The 22014-nt window shown below is 38.5% G+C and overlaps 1 protein-coding gene across 1 annotated transcript in view; it reads left to right on the plus strand.

Moving 5' to 3' along the window:
• Nucleotides 1-22014, plus strand: part of ADGRV1 (adhesion G protein-coupled receptor V1) — a gene marked incomplete at its 5' end in the record, with an annotated part of 278532 nt that overhangs the window by 5148 nt on the left and 251370 nt on the right. The window contains 11 exon segments of the mRNA XM_081943817.1: nt 119-268; nt 1737-1832; nt 3140-3244; nt 4501-4614; nt 9867-10432; nt 12246-12516; nt 13320-13649; nt 17285-17461; nt 18005-18228; nt 21502-21628; nt 21728-21913. Of these exon segments, the coding sequence (XP_081799943.1) occupies nt 119-268; nt 1737-1832; nt 3140-3244; nt 4501-4614; nt 9867-10432; nt 12246-12516; nt 13320-13649; nt 17285-17461; nt 18005-18228; nt 21502-21628; nt 21728-21913 (2346 nt within the window).

Raw genomic sequence — 22014 nt, forward strand, 5'->3', positions numbered from 1 at the left:
TTAGGGGCAATATGTCAGCCTTAAAGATGTTTGTTTTAAGAATGTCATAAGGTGCAAATCAGCAGAAATAAGATATATTTGTTTTTAATTTCTGGATTGTGTATGGTATGTATTGCAGATTCATGGTGAAAATACAGGTGACTTTTTTGACACATATGCAGCAGCATATATATCCCAGGCAGAAACAAATCGAACTGTTTTCATTTCTGTGTGTGATGATGATATTCCAGAGGCTGATGAAACATTTATATTTTATTTGACATTACAGGTAGGCATTACTTTTTCTACATATGTACCTACGTACAAACATACATACGCACACAAATGGTATACACACATATAGTATTAGAGTAACCATTATCTTTCATTTGGGGGGGGGGCTCAATTTTCTTGAGAAGTTACACTGATATAAGGATCTTGTATCTTCCTTAGTTACAAAGGGAGTCCACCTATCCTTCATTGTTACAATGTCTCTCCAGCAATCTGCAGCCATACTAGCTTCTTATCTTCAATTTAATATTTAAGAAATTTAAAGTCTTTATGAAGAAAAGGAAGGATGCACAGCCAGGGAATTTGTGAAGTAAGGGACAAAAATGCAACATAAAACAAGAACATTGAGAGTATCACTTGCCACCTCAGATCAGTAAAGCCTCAGAATACTGGGAAAAGATGTGACTTCTTTGAAGAGGTGCAGATGGGCGCTAGATTCACCTACCTCCCTTCTATTTTAGAGTAGACTCCAAAGCATTGTTGTAGTAATCACCTCCCAATCAAATCCCCTTATGTTTTATTTGAAATAATTTTTGGTTCTGATTCCCCACTTTAAATTGTTTGTTTAAAAATACGGACATTTAAATTTTGACCTTCCTCAATTTCGCATTGACCTATAAAATTTTATACCAACAATCTCATTCAATGTCTGAATTGGATAGAAAAAGAAAATTGAACCCTGGTCGCTTTGCAAACATCTCTTTACTTTCCTTGTATATTTATCAAAACCTGATATAGATTTATTTATCTGAGATGACAAAATAAACATGTCTATAATAACTTTCAAATAAGAGTATTTGATTTTCAATTCAGAAAACCCATTCAAAAATATTGAGGACTTTTTTATTCATTTATTATTACTTAATAAATTTGTTTGCTGCCCATCTCACCATGAGGTGATTTTTACTTTGTTTTGTTATTCTGACCTCTAGCATAAGAAGATTCAGGTCACTGCATATAGATTACTAGTTAGTATGAGGTAATTACTTAATGAACTTCATTATTATATAATATGCACTTTTTTCCTTTAAAGTAAAATTGATGAATGAAATAAATTATTGTTTTAAATATAATCAGAGTGGTCTCTCTCTATTTTTTAGTCATAACTGCAAAATGATTTATTTCAGTAGTGTTTCACACAAAAGTTGTTCAGGTTCTTGAGGGTGGAAAGGAATGCATATTTCTCATCTAGCATCTTATTGCTATGGTATCATTAACTATGATTAATGATTGTCAAAGTTTGAGTCAAACACTTTTTTGTTTAACCAGACTGAGTCTATAGGATTTGAGTTCCATGAAAAGTGCTTTTACAGATTCCCTTCATTTGAGTACCATCCCTGGAATGTGTCACAAACATTTGTTTGTTCTGTAAACACAGACATTAGTGAATAGAAGAATGTTTTCGCCTGTTATATAGATGGTTTTGTTTACCCTTATTTTCTGTTTTGTTTGCCATGTTTTTTTAGAAGCCGCCTCAAGGAGTAAAGCTTGGATTGCCTAGAGCTGTAACTGTAACAATTTTATCAAATGACAATGCTTTTGGAATTATTTCTTTTGATATGGTATGTTTTCAATTACTGCATCTGTTTACTTAAATTAAAATGATAAGAAAATTTCTGGCAAAGAAAATGTGCTTGCTTATTATTTCAACGTATATCCTTTTCAAATAAAAAAAAACATAAATATAATATATAAATGGAATGTTTTAAGCTGCCCAGAGTCACCTATGCGTAAATTTCTTTAATAAATAAATAATGTGTGAAATACTGCAAACTCATCAAGCAAAATCACATCAGTAAGAAATTAATAATAGCATCCACAGAACAGCAACAAAACAGAATAAAATATAAACATCTATTTGAATTTTAAAAAATAACTGTAAGCAGCTTCATCAATATAGCCTTCCAGAGTTAGTAGGTGTCACCCAAAACCCCCCACTCTTATTTCCCCTGCAAAAAATTCCTGATACTTTCATCTCAGAAAGGAAAAATCATCTTAAAAATATTTTGAAAATTGACATCATAATGGACATTCAAAGTATGTGGTTGATAGTTTATGCTCAAAGCTTAAATCCTAGCTTAGCAATAAATGTCACGTCTACTCAATCAACAGCAGGATTTTATTATTTGAAAGTTATTTGTATAAATGCATCCTTTCACTATTTAAATTAGCAGTTGTTGGTTTTGGGATTTTAAGATTGGATGTTTACAGTTTTCTTCCAGCAACCATAAGTCTTTGTGGGTTCTTTATACCATGTATATATTACTACCTATATTATCACTTCAGAAATGAAATAGGGACAGTCTATGAATGTGATGATTAGCAAGACACCACAAGGTCAGAGTTAAATAAGTTGAAAATAGCTGTTCATTTAATTTAGGGGTGGGGGTGGGTGGGGGGAATAAGAAACAGAAAATAATGCAGAAGATAAAGCATTTTCCCATTAGTGAATTGTTTCTTAATAAGTCTTATAAACTCTGGTACTACTCTACTCTCAAGGGTATGATTTAACATTAAATATATTATATTGTAAAAATATAATTGATTTATTATATTTAATAAATCAATCAATAACATATATAAATAATAGAATACTAATTATTTAAAGCACATGTTTCAGTGGGTGAAAAAACCCAATCATTAATATTGAAATCTTTGATATATTTGATTATAGAATTAATTTGTTGTTGAAAAACAGTATCTCATTATTAGATGAGTTGTAAGGTAAATTAATTTATCACTAGGAAGATGTACATGTGTAAAATAGCCTTTTGTATATTTGGTTCCCTAAATATTTCATTGATGCCTTATTTTTTTTCTCTCCCTCCCTCTCCCCATCCCAATCTTCAATCTCATCTCTGAATTTTAGCCTGCCTTAATTACATTGACTGAGCCCAGAGGTGAGAATGAATCTGTGCCTTTTGCTTTAGTTAGAGAGAAGGGAACCTATGGTTCTGTCACTGTGTTCTATGAGGTAAGTATACTGAAATAGGTTTACCTTAAAAACATTATTTTGAATAAACCAAAAAGTTTGAATCATTGTGGTAAATGAATTTGCCATTTCTTAAATGAAGTAGAGCTTGCCATTTCCAAATATTCCTACCGGTACTTAGTAGGACTATTTTTATTTTCAGTATAGTCGCCTGACCAGATCACTGTAATCAGATGATTATTAATATCTATCCTGTCCTGCTGACGTTGGGTTGTGAGCTCTTGGAGTATTCAGCATAACTAGGAAATATTGCCCCTAACCTGTGTTATTGAAACAACAGAAAATGTTCATGGCAAGAATCAGGTTTTTTCAGGACCAGAAAGCTTACTGAAAAAGACATATATTGATGTAATAATTTCACTTGTGATCTAACATGCCATGCTGGACTTGATAAACTTGATCTTTTAGCTAAAGCTACAGAGATTTTATAATGACCTTGTTAGGAGCTATAAAGTCTGATACACTAATGATTTTAAATTCTGCTCCTTTTTTCTTCCAGTAAAGAGATGAACAGCTTTTAGAATTGGTGGATCAGTTCAAAATCAGATTTTGCCATTTCCAGATATGGAATCTAATAACTCCTATTACATGAATAGGTATTTGGAGAAATCCTTCTTGGCTGTAGGCATGATACATTTCAGAATCATAAGAATTTTTAGGCAAATGCTAGAAAAACATGTCACAAATTAGCTTTATTCTACAAAAGCATAAATAACCAGTTTTTGATAGATCCTCATCAAATTTATATTAGCCTTTTGAAAAAAAAACATTTATGCCTCATAAACCCCATAAAAAGGACACATTCTAATTAAAACTCTTCTTCCTTCTTGTATTTTGAGTTTATATGGTGTTTGGCATGAGTACCTCTGTATAGTATCCGGTTCAAACTGCCTGCATGCATTAAATCCATCTCCTGATTCTTAATGTATTAGAAGAAGACTTACCATTTTTATTTTTGTTTTACACATGTGTTCTACAGCAACAGTTGAAAGTGTACAAAAGTACTGTGGATAAATATGGATATTTTAAACTACTGTACTTCCATTTTGAAGAATCATTTCCTAATTTTTTTGAATAACTATTATTGATGCAGTCCTCAGATTTCCTTCAGAAATTATTGTCCAGACATTTTGGAGATCTTGTTTCCTGAACATTTTAATTGTAGAAGTTAACAATATGTATTTTAATTGATATAGCAACTCAGTACTTCTATTAAACATCTTCAGCTTTCTTCTTAGGTAGAAGGTGGCCCAAATTCTCCTGAAGAAGATTTGAGTCCAGTGAAAGGAAATATAACTTTTACACCTGGCACAGCTGTCTTGATTTATAACTTATTTGTTCTTGATGACCAGGTAAAGATATATATCAATTATATTTACCCATTTGATCAATTAGTAAATTAACGAAAAGATAAAAGAAAAATGATTAGCGGAGTTAGAGATTCCTTTGGAAGGCAGTTAGTTTACTTGCAAAGATGTTACACTTTCAGTTTTTTTTACCATCAAACAATCCTTGTAATTAATGCTTCACAAAATTTTTGAAAAGCGTTCTCTTAGGGGGTTTTTAATCAAAGTTTTTCTTCGTATTTTAGGGGGTCCCAGGTGGGGTTAGTCAGGTTGAGGGAGGGACTAGTGCCAGGCCGACGGGTGAGATTAACAAGGGAATGAGCAAGGGAGTGAGCGGAGTCATTAGGAGTCATTAGGGGGAGGGGGAATAGTAACATTCCAGAAGAAGGTCTTTCCATCTTAACGGTCTCAGGGAGGGGTAGGTACGACGGCAGACAGAGACCTTATAGCCGGTTGGGAGACTGGGGTCGCTGGATTCGGCCGGTCTCTTTTCCCAGCCCCCGCAACCTAGGTGGTCAGGTCCTACAGAGCCGGGGCCTGAGACTGATGCTATGCAATGCCAGGTCCGCCACTAATAAAGCCCCCCTCATTTATGACTTGGTCTTAGAGGGGGAGCCGGACCTGGCGGGGATAACGGAGACCTGGCTGGGTCACGAGGGAGGTCTCCCCCTCGTGGAAATGTGCCCGCCAGGCTACCGCGCATTCCATCAGTCACGGGCCCAGGGCAGGGGTGGTGGGGTAGCGGTCATTATAAGGGAAGGTCTTGAACCGAGAGAGTCCACTGTGCCACAGATAACCGGTTGTGAATCCCTGTGCATGAAGTGGGGCCCAGGGAGGCAGTTGGGCTTGCTGATTGTATACTTGGCTCCTCGCTATGCATCAGCGGCCCTGCCCGAGCTCCTCGAGGTGATCTCTGAGATGGCGGTTGAGACCCCCAGACTTCTGGTCATGGGGGACTTTAACTTGCCATCAGTAGGGGAAACATCCGAGGTAGCTCGGGAGTTCATGGCTTCCATGACAGCCATGGACCTGACCCAAGTAGTTCAGGGCCCCACACAAGAGGGAGGTCACACATGGACCTTATTTTTATCTCTGGCCAGTGGAGGAGTGATCTGGGAGTAGGAGATTTAGTCGTTACACCTTTGTCATGGTCAGATCACTCACTTCTCCGGCTTGACTTTCCATCCGATACCCCCCATCGTGGGGAGGCGGAGCCGGAATGTCCTAGATGGTTCCGCCCCAGGCGCCTGATGGAGCCTGATAGGTTCCAGATGGAGCTTGGGCCATGTCCTGTAGCCCTGACCCGCGCCCGGATAGAGGACCTAGTGGCTGCATGGAACAGTGCGGCCGCTGGGGCCTTGGATCGGGTTGTGCCTTTGCGGCCTCTCTCGCGGCAGCGATCCACCCAGGCCCCTTGGTTCACCGAGGAGCTGAGGGTGATGAAGCGCCGAAAGAGACGCCTAGAGAGCAGATGGAGATCGTCACGCTCTGAATCTGACCGATCACAGGTGAGAGCCCATTTACAGACTTACCTTGTGGCATTGAGAGTGGCCAAACGTCGGTACTGTGCCACTCTTATTGCGTCCGCAGATAACCGCCCTGCCGCCCTGTTTAGGGTGACCCGCTCCCTCCTTTTTCAGAGGCCGCGGGAAGCCCCTTTACAGGGTAGAGCAGAGGAGTTTGGGGAATATCTGCAGGACAAAATCGCTCAGATTCGCAGCGAGTGGGTCCCCTTAAGTCAGTGCTTCTCAATTATTTTCTGTCATGCCCCCCCTAGGAAGAAGAAAATATTTCGCGCCCCCCCCCGCGCGACTGTAAATAGTATCATTTGTCTAGTATCATAGCACACCGGTCTTTCCTCGTCTCCCACCGTAGTCACATGCTTTCTTTCCTCTTTCCCTCTTACTTGTCTATCCTTCCTTCCACCCTCCCTTCCTCCTTCCCTTCCTTCCTGCCTCCCTTCCAGTTCCCTCCTTCCTCTTTCCCCCTGCCTGCCTGCCTTCTTTCCCTCCTGCTTATCTATGCTTCCTTCCTTCCTTGCACCTCCCTCCCTTCTGCCTGCCTGCCTGCCTGCCTTCTTTCCTCTTTCCCTATCCTCCTATCCTTCCTTTCTCCCTCCCTCCTTCCCTCCCTCCCTTCCAGTTCCCTCCTTCCTCTTTCCTCCTGCCTGCCTGCCTTCTTTCCCTCCTGCTTATCTATGCTTCCTTCCTTCCTTGCACCTCCCTCCCTTCTGCCTGCCTGCCTTCTTTCCTCTTTCCCTATCCTCCTATCCTTCCTTTCTCCCTCCCTCCTTCCCTGCCTCCCTTCCAGTTCCCTCCTTCCTCTTTCCTCCTGCCTGCCTGCCTTCTTTCCCTCCTGCTTATCTATGCTTCCTTCCTTCCTTGCACCTCCCTCCCTTCTGCCTGCCTGCCTTCTTTCCTCTTTCCCTATCCTCCTATCCTTCCTTTCTCCCTCCCTCCTTCCCTGCCTCCCTTCCAGTTCCTTCCTTCCTCTTTCCTCCTGCCTGCCTGCCTTCTTTCCCTCCTGCTTATCTATGCTTCCTTCCTTCCTTGCACCTCCCTCCCTTCTGCCTGCCTGCCTTCTTTCCTCTTTCCCTATCCTCCTATCCTTCCTTTCTCCCTCCCTCCTTCCCTGCCTCCCTTCCAGTTCCATTCTTCCCTCCTTCCTTCTGCCTCCTTCCTGCCTGCTTGCCTTCTTTCCTCTTTCCCTCCGGCGTGTCTGCTTTTCTTTCCTTCCTTCCACCTCCCTTCTGCCCTCCTGCTTTCTTTCCCTCTTGCTTGTCTATCCTTACTCCCTCCTCCCCTCCTCCCCTCCCTCCCTGCCAGCAGCTCCTCCAGCATCCCAGCTGGAAGCAGCAGCACAACAGTCGCCGTTACCAGGGGCGAAGGGGTGGCGGTGGCAAGATCGGGCGACCGCCGCCCCTTTGTCCCTTCCCCAACAGCGGCTGTTGCGCTTCCGCTTCCAGACGGAATGCTGGCGGTGGAGCTGCTGGCGGGGAGGCGAGCTACGCGGTGGCGAAGACGGGCGGTCCCATGCTTCCCTCCCTCCCACCCCCGCCCGAGCAGGCTTCTTGCACAGCTCCAGCCCGCGGCTCCAATGAAAATCCACAGTCCGAAGTGCTGCCACTTCCAGGCGGGATATATTATGCCTCGCCCACGCCTTCGCCGCCGTTGCACCCAGATGGAAAGGGAGCCTTCGCGCCCCCCTTTATGGAGCCTCGCGCCCCCCCAGGGGGGCGCGCCCCACTATTTGAGAACCGCTGCCTTAAGTGGTCCAGAAGAGACGTCGGAGGTGGGTCTTGAGGGATTAGGCTGGGAGGAGTTTGACTCTGTTACTTCCGATGATATGGATGGGTTGCATTGGCGACTGCGAGCCACCACATGTTTATTGGACCCGTGTCCCTCCTGGCTTATACTGGCATCCTGGGAGGTTACACGAGGCTGGCTCCAGGAACTAGTCAACGCTTCTCTTAGAGAGGGGTTCTTGCCAGCCATCTTAAAAGAGGCGGTGGTGAGGCCCCTACTCAAGAAGCCTTCCTTGGACCCGGCTATATTGTCTAATTACCGTCCTGTCTCCAACCTTTGCTTTTTGGCGAAGGTTGTAGAGAGTGTGGTGGCACAACAGTTCCCACGCCACCTGGAAGAAATGGATTATCTAGACCCGCGCCAGTCCGGCTTCCGGCCCGGCCATAGCACGGAGATGGCTTTGGTCGCGTTGGTGGATGATCTCTGGAGGGCCAGAGATGGGGGCTGTTCCTCCATCCTGGTCCTATTAGATCTCTCGGCGGCTTTCAATACCATCGACCATGGTATCCTATTGCATCGTCTGGAGGGGCTGGGGGTGAGGGGCACCGTTTTGCAGTGGTTCTCCTCCTACCTCTCTGGCCGAGCGCAATGTGTGTTGACAGGAGGACAGAGGTCGACCCTGAGGCTGCTCACTTGTGGGGTGCCTCAGGGGTCGGTCCTCTCGCCTCTCCTGTTCACATATATATGAAGCCGCTGGGCGAGATCATCCGTGGATTTGGGGTAGACTACCACCTGTACACTGACGACACCCAGCTGTACATCTCTACCCCGAACCACCCCAACGATGCCGGCGAAGTGATGTCCCGGTGTCTAGAAGCCGTGCGGATCTGGATGGGAGGTAACAGACTCAGGCTAAACCCGTCCAAGACGGAGTGGCTGTGGCTTCCGGCACCCCGGTTCAACCAGTTATGTCCATCCCTGACCATTGGGGGTGAACAGCTGGCCCCCATGGATCGGGTTTGCAATTTGGGCGTCCTCCTAGATGCCCGGCTGTCAATGGACGACCATGTGACGGCCGTGGCAAGGGGGGCGTTTCACCAGGTTCGCCTGGTGCACCAATTGCGTCCCCTATTGGACCGGGATGCCCTCCACACAGTCACCCATGCACTTGTGACGTCTTGGCTGGACTACTGTAATGCTCTCTACATGGGGCTCCCCTTGAGATGCACTCGAAGGCTGCAGCTAGTCCAGAATGCGGCCGCGCGGGTTGTTGCGGGAGTCCCTAGGTACTCCCGCGTAACACCTCTCCTGCGCGGGCTACACTGGCTACCTGTGGCTTTTCGGGTGCGTTTCAAGGTACTGGTTATCATCTTTAAAGCGCTCCATGGCACAGGACCAAGGTACTTGCGGGATCGTATCCTGCCCCATACATCCCTTCGACCGATCCGCTCTCACAGAGAGGGGCTCCTCCGGGTGCCGTCCACGAGGCAGTGCCAGCGGGCGACGCCCAGGGGTAGGGCCTTCTCTGTGATGGGCCCGACCCTCTGGAATGACCTCCCCCGAGACATCAGAACAACCACTGATCTCCGCTCCTTCCGTAAGATGCTCAAGACCCACCTGTTTAGTTTAGCGGGCCTGGCCTAATCCCGATCTAGTCCCTCAATTCTGTACTTTTAAATTTTTGGGGTTGTTTTAAGCTGATTTTTAACTTTTATTACCCTGTACAGCTCTACTGTTTAATTGGTTTTTAAGTGTATCTATTTTATACTAGGTTTTAATCTGGTGTCTGTACACCGCCCCGAGTCCCTTCGGGGAGAGGGGGCGGTCTATAAATTTAATAAAATGAAAAAAAAAAAAGAATCTTCAAAGGAAATAGGTGGCTGAATTTAGTGCAAGAAAGAAAAGCAAAAAAAAAACATTTAATAAATGTTCTAATCTATAAAGTACTAATTACATAAATCTGAATGAGAAATATAAATTATGCTTTAGTAATGTATATTTTATTTATTCTAGGTATCAGAAAATGATGAATTATATATTATACATTTGAGAAGCGTGGAAGGGGGAGCTGAAATTAATTCATCAAGAAATTCTGTTGAGATTATTATTAAAGCAAATGACAGTCCAGTGCGATTCACTCAGAGTATTTATATGGTACATGAAGAAGATGATATAATAGCAATCACCGTAGTTCGAGGAACAGATGATAATGGAAATAGAATTGGACCAGATGAAAATCAAGTTTCCATATGCTACATCATTGTAACTGGGAACTCTACAATACATGCACAGCTTAACTTAGACTTTCTAGATCTACAGCCAAATACAACTATTGTTTTCCCACCTCTGGTACATGAATCTTATATTAAATTCAAAATCCTTGATGATGCCATACCAGAAATTGCTGAGACGTTTCATATCATGCTCCTTAAAGACACTTTGCAAGGAGATGCCATTTTGAAAAATCCATCAATTGTCCAAGTTACCATTAAACCCAATGATAAACCATATGGAGTACTATCCATCAATAGCATCTTGTTTATACAGACAGTTGTTATCAATGAAGATCAAATGCTGAGGTATTGTATTACTTTCTCATTATATTGATAATATCAGAACATATAAGTTTGGTTTATAATTTAGCTAATTTTCTTAAATATTTTAATTAAATCATTGATACTACTTTAATATCAGTGGGTTTTTTTCAGGATTTTCTGGTTTTTCTTTTACAATGCTGTTCTTATTTTAGTAAGACTATTTTAGACTGATTTTCATGAAAATGAATGACAATATTCACAGAAACACAAAAGTCACATAAAAAATAGGAAAATGGGTAAACTAACAATTTTTAAAATTACAGTCTTTAATCATTCAGAAGGAATATTGAAGTCAGCGGCATTATAGTAAAGAAAAGGCTCTCTACAAATAATAATATATAGAAGGTTTTGTAAAGAGAACCTTTCTAGAACATCTTAAAACATGGTGAAAGTGGGATAGATTGATATTCTCCTTCTCTATGTTTGGGTTCAAAGCTATATAAGGTTTTAAAGATAAAACAAAATACCTAAAAAGATATTGATTTAGGCCAAGAAATAAAGCAATTAGGGATGTTGGGAAGGAGGAAATCAAGGTAGCTATTGAAATTATATTATCCCAAGTGATCAAGATAGCAACTGAATCCTGTGACCTAGACCTGCTCCTTTTTAAAATTTGACACTTCCCACTGACTGTCAATCAAAGCAGTACAGTTTTATCAAGGTAAGTTTAATGAGATTCCATTTACATCAGCATCAAGAGAAAGTACATTTTCAGTTCAATATATAAACCAGAAGTTTATCAAAGCATAGCTAAATAGACATGTCTGGATCAGTTGGTGATGACACAATATGAAGATGACAAATATGCATCACAATGTTGGAATACAAACCATACTTGTGTGCAATGTTAGGATATAAGTACAAAAGAAGAGATTTCTGTCATGCAGTCCCAGTTCATAATTCATTATTCCTAGATCACTAGCTTTTTTATTGAATAGTTCTGCCTATCAGAAATAGTCATGTGAAAAGCTAGAAAATTTTAGGGTCAAATACACAGAATTATTGAGAGGATTTTAAAGATTAATATTCAGTTGAAACCAGAACTTCTCCATCCAGGACTAATGGATTAACAGTTAGAAAAAAGCCATAGAACATTTTTATATATGATAACTGCAGCAAGATGGAAAGATTGGCAGTGTCTACAACAGGGGAAGGTTTGGTGAAGATGATGGGGCTTTCTAGGTGGCAAAATTGACTTGTTTGATCAGAGAAAACACTATCTACATTTATCGGTGACTGGAAACCCCTTATAGTCTTTTTTCATTAAAAAATGAACTTCTGCTAATGAGTTTATGATTAGATAAGGTACATTGTGGAAAGAAGAGAATCATGATGTAATGTTAGAGAAGTTAAAACACAATTCGCAGATCAAGAGCCACTTCTTTATATCTTTATATTTTTTCTTCTTTCATCTTTTTACATTTTTTTATTTCTTCCTTTCTCTTTTTTTTCTTTATTGGTCCATTTAGTTTTATTAGTTCTTACTATTGTTATCAAAATTCTGAAAAGAAATTCTGTCTGTGTGCATTCATAGGTGGAAAAATAGCTTAGAGCTTCGGTCATAGAAATGGAATGTAATGAAACTGCAATGCTTTGTAAGAGGCTTTGGAAAATACAGAAGGGTGAAAACATCTATCTGAGACTCTGCCTTCATCTTCTAACATGTTCCAAAGCACCTCTTTTAAATCAAATCCGAAGCATTTTAGAGACCTATAATGGAGTCAGTACTGCAACTGGTACCACTCAATGTTACACATACAGTATTACTCTTATTAATTTTTTGTGCATCATGTAGATATGAAGGCATCACTGTTGTAAGGAATGGTGGAACACATGGAAATATTTCAGTTTCCTGGATTATAACTCGCAACAGCACTGATTCTTCACCTGTGACAACAGATCTCACTCCAGACTCAGGGGTGTTACATTTTGTTCAAGGGCAGTTATTGGCATCCCTCCATCTGAATATCATTGATGATGATGTCCCTGAAGAAGCAGAGCCATATTTGCTTCAAATTTTAGATCATACAATACAAGGAGGGGCAGAAGTGAGTGACCCAGCTGAGGTAACTCTGCATTTATTCTTCTGAAAAGCTGCAAGCACTTAGATGGTGTTTGTGCAAAAATAATGCATAGAAAATAATGCTAAGGTGTGTCCAAGAATAGCTATCTTATTTTTAATCTATAAAATGATATTTACTGGGATAATATTGTAAGGATTATAAGTTGTTGTGTGCTTTCCTGTACTAGATCAATTTTGATCTTGAGAAAGAAATGCTTTCTACCATGAGGGAATCCTATTTTTGGAAACTTATCAAAAAATAATAGGGACAATAAAAATAGAGTAGAATAAAATAGATGGGATGTTAAATTTTGATGTAAATTGTATAGGAATACTTAATGCTAAGGTAGTAATAGTTATTTCTCAATATCTGCAAAAGTTTGCCTGCTTGCTAAAAAGTTCTTGCTTTTAATAACGTGGTATTAAGTGGTCTCTTACTCTTAGATAATTTCTAAAAACCTTTGATTTGTGAGCACACTATTTAAGAGTATGGTGATAAAATTATATCCTTATGGTTTACATTTAAAACCCTTCTTGGTGGTATGGCCACTTAGGTTGAATTGCTATTAGCAGCTCAGTTCTAGCCAGATGTCGAAATATGGGAAAGCTCTAGATTTATGTCAATGTCTCTCACGCGCCTCCATATTAAATTATGAGTTAAAGTCAGAATAGCAAATGTTGAGTTCTTAGATTTTATCATTAGATGCCTAAAAATATCAATTAGAATAATATCAATGATGAGAAAATATAATTGGGTTTGAATTAGAAATTTGCTTTTAACAAGAATTTACTTTGCCCTTCTTGTAGCTTTTGTTCTACATTCAGGACAGTGATGATGTTTATGGTGTAATTCAGTTCTGTCCTTTGGAGAATCAGCGGATAGAAAGCAGCCCAGATGGACGCTTTTTGTCCCTTAGCTTTGCAAGGCAAAGGGGAACTGTGGGAGATGTGAAGCTCTTTTATATTATCACGTATATTCCTTCTGGACCTGTGGATCCTGAACGAGCTAAAGAAGGTGTTTTAAACACTTCCAGAAGAAGTATCCTCTACTTTCCAGAAGGAAAACCTAATGACACCATTAAAGTACCAATAAGAAATGATGCATTTCTTCAAAATGGAGCCCATTTCTTAATACAGGTATATAAATTATATGCATAAAATTCTCAAATCATTTGTGATGCATAATATTATGTCACAACTGTTCAATGAGATGTATCAGCAGTGTCAAGATTTGCCATTCAAGCAATCTATATGTTCCTAATATCCAAGCAATTATTATTTTTTAAAACTCACCATAGTAATGAATATTATTTCCCAATATACTACTCTTCTGAAAATCCTGAAAATGTTTATAGCATGTTTCGATAAAACTCTTCAATTGATGAGTGGCAATATTTTTTTTTCTGTAAAGGAAAAATTATGTGTGAGATTCAGAGCAAGTAAATTTGAAGAAAATGGGAAGGGAATGGGGGAAGGGATTGAAAAGGTGAGAATTATTATTTTTTAATTATTATCTCAAGGATATTTTGAATGGATTGTTTCTTGATATATCTCAAGAGTCTTGATACCATTGTGGTCTTATATACTTATATGTTAGGACTCTTCTTGATTTCCATGTATTATAGCCACTGTGGTAAACAGGGGTGGGAAGTAGAGAAAAAGTTCCAGGTTTTCTATATCAATGAAGAAGGCACGTCTACACAGCTCCATTTCTATTTTTCAGTGTCCTCAAAATGTGTGGAAGACAACTATAGAATTATCTTTCCCCCTGCAAATTTTGGAAGGCTGAGAACAAGCAGTACCACAGCTGATCAATGTTTCCTCTCACTTAGGAATAGTGTAAAAATTACCTTCCAGTCAGCATCCTGCCTCATAGACTAAAGAGGAAAAGAGAAAGAAAGAAAAATAAATTGCAAAACGCTCCTCCCTACCCTCCATTTAAGTACATGTTTTCTGTGTTTGTCTGTCCATTCAGAAAAAAAACCCAGAGCTATTGGTATGAGTTAAAATTGCCTAGTCCTCAAGAGACTTACTGCCAACAAGTAGCAAGATATCTTTCCAGGAAAATAAGGAGTGTTGTATTAGTATACTGATAATATTTAATTGTACATCCCTGCCCTGGAAAATTAAGTGATGCTGTGGACATCCTATCCGACTTTCTGGAGGCTGTGAGGATCTGGATGGGGAGCCATAGGCTTTAACTGAACCCTGGCAAGATTCAGTGACTTTGAATTTTGAACCTCTTTGGTTCTGGGACTAAAGCATCTTTGGTACTGGATTGGGTGCACTGCCCCAATCAGATCCTATGTGCAATCTGACGGTCCTTCTGCAGTCATAATTCCTGTTTAACTGGCTGAAGGTCAACTCAGCCTTCCATCCTTCCAAGATCAGTAAAATGAGGGCACAGATTGTTAGGGGCAATTTGCTGACCGCTTAGAGAGGGCTGGAAAGCACTGTGAAGCAGTATATAAGTCTAAGATCTATTGCTATTGAATAATAGATGACAGTTGGGACTAGGAGGGCCTTTGCACAACTTCATATTGTGAACCAATTGCATCCTTTCCTATATCAAGGGGACCTACTCATGGTCACTCATGCCCAGTTACTAGTTTGTTTCCAGGTTGAATTCAAAGTGCTAGTAGTTGACCATTAAAACTCTTCATGGTATGTGATTGGGTTGTTTGAGGGATCCATCAGGGAGCACTTGTTATAGTTCTGTTGCCTAGGGAGCTATGTTTGGTGACAACAGGCTTTTTCTACTGTGGTGCCTGCACTGTGGAATTTTGTCCCTCCTGAGATAAGGTTGGTATCATCATTGTTGAGCTTTCAGAGATCTCTCAAGAACTGGTTATGCCAGCAGGCTGGTGACTCCAGGGAACAGGTGAATTAGTGAGGTGGCTCTACTATTTTTAGTTCCTTTTGTCTATTATTCTATACTTCAGTTTGTTATTTATTCATTTATTTGTATCTTAAATGTATTATTTCTACAAATAATGCAAAGCGATAAACGTTCCTCATCCTATTTTTCCCACAAGAAGAACCTCATAAGGTGGGTTGACCTGAGAGAAAGAGTGTGTGGCTGGCCCAAGGACCCCCAACTGGGTTTCAATTCTGAAGTGGGACTTGATCTCACAGTCCCCCACTTTCTAGCCTGGTGTCTTAACCACTAGACCAAACTGGGTCTCAGTTTTTAATACTTTTTAATGTATTTCATTAATTGCTTTTAATTTTTTTGTACAGTGCCTAGTGTTGTATGTTTGTGCAGTGGACAACTATATAAATTGGATGGATTGATGGATGGAGATAGATAATAGATAGATAGATAGATAGATAGATAGATAGATAGATAGATAGATGATAGATTGATAGATAGATAATGTTTTAAGTAAGTACTTCTCAAGCAACAAATGGGAGGGTATCTCAAAGGTATCAGATTGATTCCAGTATTGTGCAGTGGATTGAATGATCATCCATTATCATGGTGGAGGAGGCTAGATGCCAATATCTCTACCATCCAGTTACCCTTAATTACTGGAACTTCTCCCATACTAGATAGGTGATACCTTTCCTCTATCACTAATGCAGGGAGGAGCTGTTGAGATTCCTATGAGCAGCATTAAGTCCAAGTTACTTGTCAATTGTGCCTTGAGTGAGAATTTTTGGTTGATGATCCATGTGTTCCTTTTGTTTATACACAATAATTTCAGGACTTTTCTGTGACAGCAAAATTCAAAAGTCTTAATAGTTTTCCTATCTTGTTTCTTCATAGTACAACTTTAACTTCCATACAATGTCATAAGGAATATCATGGCTTGCATGAGTCTGATCTTTGTAGGTATACCGGGAGTACTCCATTTATGACCATTCATTTAAATGCTTTACAGCCATCACAAAACCACCCTAGATTATTGTAATCTAGATGTTTGGCAACCTGTTCAAATTTATGACTGTTTGCTAAGTGTCCAACAATCCTGTGATTGCCATCTGCAATGACCACTTTGCTTAATGACCAAGATTATGGCCCAACTGTGATCATAAATCAAGGACTACCTAAAGATACATCATAGCATTTGACATGATTGATACACTCAAAGGCCTTTCTTTAGGCAGTGAAGCACACAGTGACTTCTTTTGTATATTCTTTAGCTTTCTCAATTACCGGTATCTAAGAAGCACCTACTCATGCACCATATTCTAATTTTGAGGTTTATTTCTTTTTTATATTTATTTATTTATACAAGTCACTACATGGATCCATCCAGATTTTTTACTTGGCAAAAATGTAAAAGTGATTGGCTCTTTCCTCTTCCTGTGATTGCACCTGGCTCCCAATTTTCTATTTAAACATTTATAGTTAAAAGCTTTTTTATTGGTCCCTTCATCCCAATGCTATCTAATTTTTACACTGCTTAATTTTTTTAAAACCAAAAAATGTTGCCTGCTGTTCATAGATAATTTTTAGATGACTTCCTATTTCTCGGTGTCTTTGTCAGTGCAGCTGATTCAATATCAATTTGTGCTGCTTGTACAAACATAGTGATCATGCTGTTAAAAATCTTTAATTCTGACAAGGTTATTTATATGTCTGTATTAATGAGATAAAGGCTTGACTTGTTTTTCATTTTGGGTTTACAATTTTTTTAATGTATGGAATATTCAAATAGCAAAAAGTAAATCTCCAATATAATAAATAACACTAATAAATAACAGCTAAAATATGTTCTATTGCATGTCTATTAACAGAAAATTTTAATTTTTTTTTCTTATTTCAGCTGGAAAAAGTTGAATTACTGAATATTATTCCTCGAATTCCTTCTATAAGTCCTCGATTAGGTGAAATTAAAAATATATCTTTAAGAATTACGCCTGATATAGCAAATGGAGAAATTGGTTTTATCAGCAACCTTCCAATAATTTTTCATGAGCCAGAAGATTCTCTTTTTGCAGTAGTAAGTTAATCTTTCTATGCCTTGCTCTTATAAATTAAGCACAGTATTTAGAAAAAATAGCATTATACCTTAATACATGAAAGTTTTGTAACACATATCTGAAATATTTCTAATGTAATCATAGTCCTGAAATGAATGATTATTTTAGCAAGTCTGAATCATAGTTTTAAACTGAAGTTTAGAATTCATTTGTTCTTGATTATGAAAAGTCTTGTGAGCGTTTAAAATTGTGAGTTTTGTAGATAAAATAAAAATTACTTTCTCACTTCATCTAAAATCAAGCACCACTTAACCTTTTTGTCGTATAATTTCATGGTGATGATCAAGCTAACAGTGTTTAAAGAACTACGTTATCAATGATTTTTATTTTTTATTCATAAAAAGTTGCAGGGTAAATAAACAAACTGAGGAGAAATATGTATATACAGTATGTCCTCAGTTTCAGAATTATGTTGTAAAATGTTAGATTGCTTACAGCTTGGAAAATCAAGTTTTGCACACATCCCAAGATATGCAAAATTACAAGTTTGATATTTGTTCTAGAGCTCCATTCCTTTGCATCGAGATGGGACAGATGGACAAGCCACTGTATTCTGGAGCCTAACACCTACAGGCCTCAATTCAAAAGCTGTGACTGTTGATGACATTTGGCCTTTTTCTGGTTCAGTTCTGTTTTTATCTGGACAAAGTGACACAGCAATCAACATTACTATTCAAGCTGATGATATACCTGAAATGAATGAGACCCTAACATTATCATTAGACAGGTAGTCTTTGATAATTTTTTAAAAACAAATTAACATCTTGCTTTCTCCTGATGCAGTAATATAAAATACTTATATAAGACAACCATAATATAATAGATGGCATGTATTTCAACTGTAATTTTAGGCATACTAACCTCGCATTCAGTGCAGAAAGCACAATGGGATTCATTTTTCAGAAAAGTTGAGAACTGAAGCAAGCAGGAATAGAAATAAAGAGAGACAAGGACACTATTATCTATTATTTCTGCAGAATAAATTTAAGCTGATTTTATCTGATTAACCTTTCTTTTATTTCACACTTAAACTGAATCTTTTTAGTTTAATAATTTATAGATATATACATTAACTGAATATTACCTAGTTATTTTATTATACTTTAGGAACTGTATTTTATCATTTAGCTAACCTTGTAGTAACATATAATTTTATGCTGGTCTTTGACTGAAATTAAAGATTGTTGCTCTTTTCTGTTACTTTATGTCTAATTTGTTTATAAAGTATCCATCATCTGATTTGAACTTGTTTAGTTGAAATGGTAACAAAGCAAAGTTTCAGTCAGATTTCCTTCTCACTCATTCCTGATTCTGGGATAATCTTGAAAATGTATTCATTTAATTATATGCTGTAGTCTGAAAAACAGTGTGCTGCAGTCTAATATCATCACAATAAAGTTAATTATGGGGTTACTAAATTTATAGCAGAAATGAAATCGATAGCGACTGTTAACTAAAGATACATGTCATTAAACTTTTAGCTCAAGTATAGTATAGCTTTTAGCTTGATACCTTATACCATAAGTTAATTTCATAACAGGTAAGTAAGATATAAATGTAAACATTGATTTCCTTTTATCTAGAAAAGGATATCCAAGACTATATTTGTTGTATGCAGTTGTTATCTTTATGTTCTTGCTTCTGTACTGTGAATGTGCAATGATTATGTCATCTACATAAATATTTCTAAAATGCTTCCTCATCTTCCTCCCTCCCAGATGAAACCTTAATTTTCTGTGTTTTCTCAACTGCTGTATTTCTAAAGGTTCTCCTAATGTAGTGGGAACTCACATTTCTAGGAAAGAATTCTGACCTTCTACATGTACAGATATAACAAATCACAGAAATAGAGACAGAAATTTATAATTAATCAAAGGAACTGTTGTCTTACAATATTAGGGGTAGGATTAAAAGTTTTATTTCGTTTCAGATTTTTTTTTAGGAAAAGAACCTCATTCTTTGTTCAGTTCTAACTTTTTGTTTTTAGATGAAATTCTTATAAGCTTGGGAAAATGTTCTCATTTGTATCATTCTTATTATTAATTAGCACATCCACATACACCCATCAGTACATGTTTAGACAAAAGCAACCTCTGTCTTTCATTATCTTGCACAATCAGTAGGACTGTTTAGTAGATTGACAGGTGCTGGAGGCAATACACTTACGCACAAAACAGACTTTTTTAGTCTGATCCAAAGCACTGAGTACTTACAAGTAGTCCTGAATCAAAATGGACTCAACTGCTGGGCTTCTGTGCCTGAACACTGTACTAGGGCAGCCAGTAACTAACTCTTTGAGCAATGCTGTAATGAGGGGCTTAAAGAGTCCTTGACATCCCAATTGGTCACGGGGTCATCTGAATTACAAGTGCAAATTCCTGAACCTCTTACTAGCATTGCTGGAACAAGGATTCCCATAAATAAACAGTAGGCCTCTGAAAAGTGCTGTATTATAATCTTTCATTTGATTTCCACCATCTAAAGAACTCCATACAAAGAACTTGGCCAACAGTGGTTTTATTTCTCTCCCCCATTTCTTTCTCTCTGCATTGACAGGGTAGAGACAGAAAGGTTTGTCGTGTACTTTGGGTAAGTGCCGCAAGCTGTGTCTTTGTTTTCAGTGAACTAGCTTTTTTGTTTCGGAAGTGGTTGGTCTGGACAGGAATCTCTTTTTGTTTTTCTTTCTGCCTTGCAAGCCTTCTCAGGGAAAGCATGCTATTTAGTGCCCCTTGGTAACATGTCTTGGTGGATTGAAAACATTTTTGGGGGGGAGGGGGGATTCTAACAAAAACAACAATAATGGTTATGAATGCATGGCTTGATGTTTGAAGATAGTCCAGTACAGTAGATGGCTTGAAAAACCTGTGCCACAAATCTCTTTTCACTGAGCTGTAGGAACTGGGTATATAAAAAGGTTATTTACAAAAGCCTTTAATCAAATTATACATTTTCATTGCAGCATTTGAATCATGCACAGTACAATTCAATGACTGCTGTTTATTTAGAAGCAAAATGGCTGCATTCAGTATGACTCGTCCTTGGACAAAAGCGTACAGGTTGCAAACTTAGCAAAGGAGCCTGCACGCATTAATACAACAGGCTTTCAAAATAGATTACTGTGACATGTAGGTTGTACTTTTTTATACAATCTGGCATATAATTAGGAAATAATATTTAACAAGATCCAAATTAAATACTTGTACACAAAAGTTCTGGCAGTGAAACAATTAAACTCAGTTCTATTTGCCAGGCGGCTTTACTAACCTGGAAGCAATCAGTGATTAAATAATGTTTTCCTCTCTGGAGTGTCCACATATTAAGAACAAGTCAAGATGGCAGCTGTAATTGTGTGCCTAAAGCTTCACCTTTTTTTTTTAATGTGTTGTACACATGAACTCCTCTGTTTTGCTGTGTAATGTGTGATCTGTTTTCCAAAATCCAAATAATCCTCAGAGTGGATTCTATATGTGATATTGAATACTGAGAAATATTTTATTTGATTACTGTCAGTATTAGTAGACTGTTTTCTGACAAACTACACTGTCAGTGTAAAAGAGATTTTTTTTTTGCTTAGGCAATGTTAGCATACCTTTGGTAGAGCAAGTTTTATTTACTTCCTGAATGAAGCCAGTTCAGGACAAGCCTTTTTTGAGGGGGATGGGACAGGGCAATAATATCATTTGGAGGTAGTGAAGTACAGAACCCCCAATGCTTTATAATTACAGTGACCATATAATAAAGGATAATCCTTCACTTTAGAAAGTTCTTATTTAGATTTATTTATTTTTCAAAATCTCACTTTTGTCCTTTATTTTGGTCATTTAACTTTTACTATACAAATTCCTAAATTTCTTATGAACCTCTTTTGGATTTTTCAAGTTTGTCCTTTATTTTTGTCCAACAACATATGGTCACTATATTTGCACTTTACCATAGGCTTTAGTCAATTTAATTGCAATCAATCTGCATATTCCAGATGAGTTCAATTTTTTTTCTTCAGTGTGAATGTGGAAAATCAAATCCTGAAATCTGGATATACTAGTCGCCAATTGATCATTCCAGAAAATGATGACCCTGGAGGAGTGTTTGAGTTTGCTTCATCTTCCAGAGGTCCCTATAGGATAAAGGTAAATATTCATATTTGAATTTGAAGAGAGCCATATCCTATATCAATACTGATCTTTTGCGTTCAATTTTTTAAAATAAATAATCATTTTATTTTACAGGAAGGAGAATCTGTCGAACTCCAGATTGTCCGTTCCAGAGGAGCACTTATGGAACAATTTCTACTCTACACTATAGAGCCAAGGGACAGCAATGAGTTCTATGGAAATACAGGAGTCCTGGAGTTTAAACCTGGGGAAAGGGAAATTAAAATTACTTTGCTAACAAGGATGGATGAGATTCCAGAGGTAAAAAGAGGAGGGGGAAATTATTGATGTCTTTTTTAGACTAATAGTAACTGTTAGATTCGGGCAACGAGAGACAGACTCCAGACGATAGTGACAACAAC

This window comes from Natrix helvetica (assembly GCF_964273705.1).
Source record: "Natrix helvetica genome assembly, chromosome: 2".
Classification (NCBI taxonomy): domain Eukaryota; kingdom Metazoa; phylum Chordata; class Lepidosauria; order Squamata; family Natricidae; genus Natrix; species Natrix helvetica.